Here is a 2,545-nt window from a genome sequence, read left to right as displayed (position 1 = left end):
AGAGAGGGATTTTTAGGTCGTCATTCATTCTGTAAGAGAGAAGGAAGAGGTCCCTCTTAAAAGAAAAGGACCAAGCTCTAATAGAAGATGTTACATTGTCAAAATAAATGCATTCCGTTGCTTCCATAAATTCTAGGTGGCGGTGGCAAACACTTCAAAGAAGAAAGGCTTCCTAAAAATTCCTCGTGCAAAGTGATGCCAATGATGCCAGCAGCTTTTACTGAAATTACAGCTCCAGAAGAGATGTTCCCTGGTTTCTAACAACAGAGACGGCATATTCCGTTGTCATTGAGTGAAAAGCTTTTCCATATAAGAAAAACTTTAGTGTTTAGGCGGTCATTAGCGAGAAGCCAGAAGAAAGATTTAATCTTGAAGGTGCACTTTGATTTCCAGATCCATGAAGAGAAGGTTGGGGCCTGAATGTGTTCGAAGGTTAGCTTATAAACCTTGTTGGTGGAGAAATGAGTGCCCCAACTATAAAACTATAAGTCTTTTCCATCAGCGTTCCGAGTGGATCTGGTCTGGTGTATAAGGTGATTGAACTCATGAAACTCCTCGAAGGCTTGGGCGGACAGCTGGAGATGGAAATCATCAATAGGATCATTCAATTCAAAAATATTCTTCACTGAAGCAAGCTTATTAATAGCGAAGGAGTGTAGCCTAGGGAACCTTGCCATTAGGACATCCGAGGTCCAATGGTCGCTCCAAAAGAGTGCAGTGGTTTGGTTTTGGCTGTGTACCTTCGCACCTTGGCGTTTTCATGTAATGCAGAATGACAGGCATTTGGATGTGTTTGAGGAAAAGAGAAGTAGGTATTAATTGTTTCAATGGAGTAAACTTGATTCCTTCTTTTCTAATCATAATTTGATAATTCATGCATGCATCCATCTGTGCATCCACGGGACAATTGGAAAAACGCCGCACAGAACTGTGCTCCAAAAGTACATCCGGGAAAAAACGATGGAGGTAAAAATGAAAAAAAAAAAGCTGCAGATCTTCACTCTAGGAACTGCACACGGCAAGTTGCTGGTTAAGTCCGCCGTGTGGTTGCATCATTCTGCTCGGGTGGTGGCAAGTTATCACTATAGAACTGAGGAGTGCCCTCTCAACATCTTCTGAGGCTTCTTTCCTTAGCAAACACATCACATACTCCATCGTTGCTGCATCACAGGGCAGTGTGATCCCTCCGTCACATGTAAACCCAAACTCTTCCCGAGACATCCTGAGGAGTTCCTCGAAGACTGTCGTGCGGAGGCACGCCAAGGGAATCTCGAACCGCTTGCCATCGAAAGAGTACACAACACAGTGGCCCTTGCCTGCAACTGTGCCGCATGATGGATGGATCTCCTTGTCCAGTATTGTTATCCTTCTTCGCCCGATGGCACCAACTCCCTGCCACTTCTTGGAAAGTTGAGCTAGCTTCTTGGAGCTGATCATGCTTGCTTGATTTGCTTTCTCAACGAGATGGGCTGTGAGCCTGTGACTCTGAGATGAAGCGGTCAGAGAAAAAGTCTGTCTTGTGTGGTGATGGTTTGCTCCTTCATCATGTATTTATAGGGCATAGATGTAGTATGAGGTATAGAAAATTGTTAGGGGACAAGACCATGAACTCCGTTGGTGTGATGTTCCTATCTGTTATTGCAACTTGCAAGTCTATATGCACTGGATCACTGTTCCTCACATGGTGAGCCATCTTTGCTGACTTGGTCGGCAACTTAGCACCAGAGTGGGTTGAGCTTTGACACTGCCATACAAGATCACCAGAGTCCTTTAGTTTAATGAGAATTTTTTTGAAGCAACATATCGGAGATAATAAGCATATTCGCTAAATTGCTGCCCCTTTTCGTGCATTATTAGGCTTATTTTGTTTGTTCAGTTGATCTTACAGTGCGCTGCTCAAGGAGAATATCCTGAAATGAGGTAATACCATGATCCCACCTTATGAGTTATAGAAATTTTACAAAAGTTATTTTCCTTTGCGTTTCCTGATTTTCCTGCGGCACCTTGGTTTGCAAGTGCTGTGATTGACTCAAGATGATTCCCTATGAGCATATCTAATAGAAAGGTGCACAATGTAATACAAAAATCTGCCTAACAATAAACTTACAGCTTCAGGCTTCAGGCTTCAGCTGATGCACTAAAATACCCTTTTTTTAGATTGTACTATGTTCAGATATATTCAACCTTGCGCTGTTCTATTTGGTGTAACAGTCTGGCAGCTTATTTTGGTTAGGACATTAATCACAAGCGGCTTTGTATCTGCCACTTCATTTCTTTGCCCTGATATCCTGGGTGTCTAAATTCTATAGGATGTCACTGAACTTTTCTATAAATCTGTAAGCAACTAAGCATGCCATCAAATTCTCTATTCATTAGTCATTACCCATGACCATGTCACTTCCCACACCGATTAATTTTAAATGGGTTACACTACTTGATTTAGCACTAGACGTATAAGATATTTCACTTCCTAGAATAAATAGTTATAACAATTGTGCACCATAAAATTAATTAGTTACATGGCCTCAAATTTCATGTTGCTAGT

The 2,545-nt window shown here is 41.8% G+C and overlaps 1 protein-coding gene across 1 annotated transcript; it reads right to left on the bottom strand.

Annotated features, from left to right (window-relative positions):
* Window positions 1-822: 822 nt before the first annotated feature.
* LOC124680087 (auxin-responsive protein SAUR36-like) lies at window positions 823-1,505 on the bottom strand. Its single transcript, XM_047215300.1, has one exon. It carries the CDS (start codon window positions 1,435-1,437, stop codon window positions 1,003-1,005), a length of 435 nt encoding a protein of 144 aa, XP_047071256.1. The 5' UTR covers window positions 1,438-1,505; the 3' UTR covers window positions 823-1,002.
* Window positions 1,506-2,545: the final 1,040 nt, after the last annotated feature.

The sequence above is a fragment of the Lolium rigidum genome, chromosome 1, assembly GCF_022539505.1.
Source record: "Lolium rigidum isolate FL_2022 chromosome 1, APGP_CSIRO_Lrig_0.1, whole genome shotgun sequence".
NCBI lineage: Eukaryota > Viridiplantae > Streptophyta > Magnoliopsida > Poales > Poaceae > Lolium > Lolium rigidum.
The sequence above is the reverse complement of the archived record's forward strand: the minus strand, read 5'-3'. Positions and strand labels throughout refer to the sequence as shown.

Excerpts from the sequence above, each read along its gene's own strand:
- LOC124680087 (XM_047215300.1), bottom strand. The coding sequence starts at position 1,437 with ATGATCAGCTCCAAGAAGCTAGCTCAACTTTCCAAGAAGTGGCAGGGA.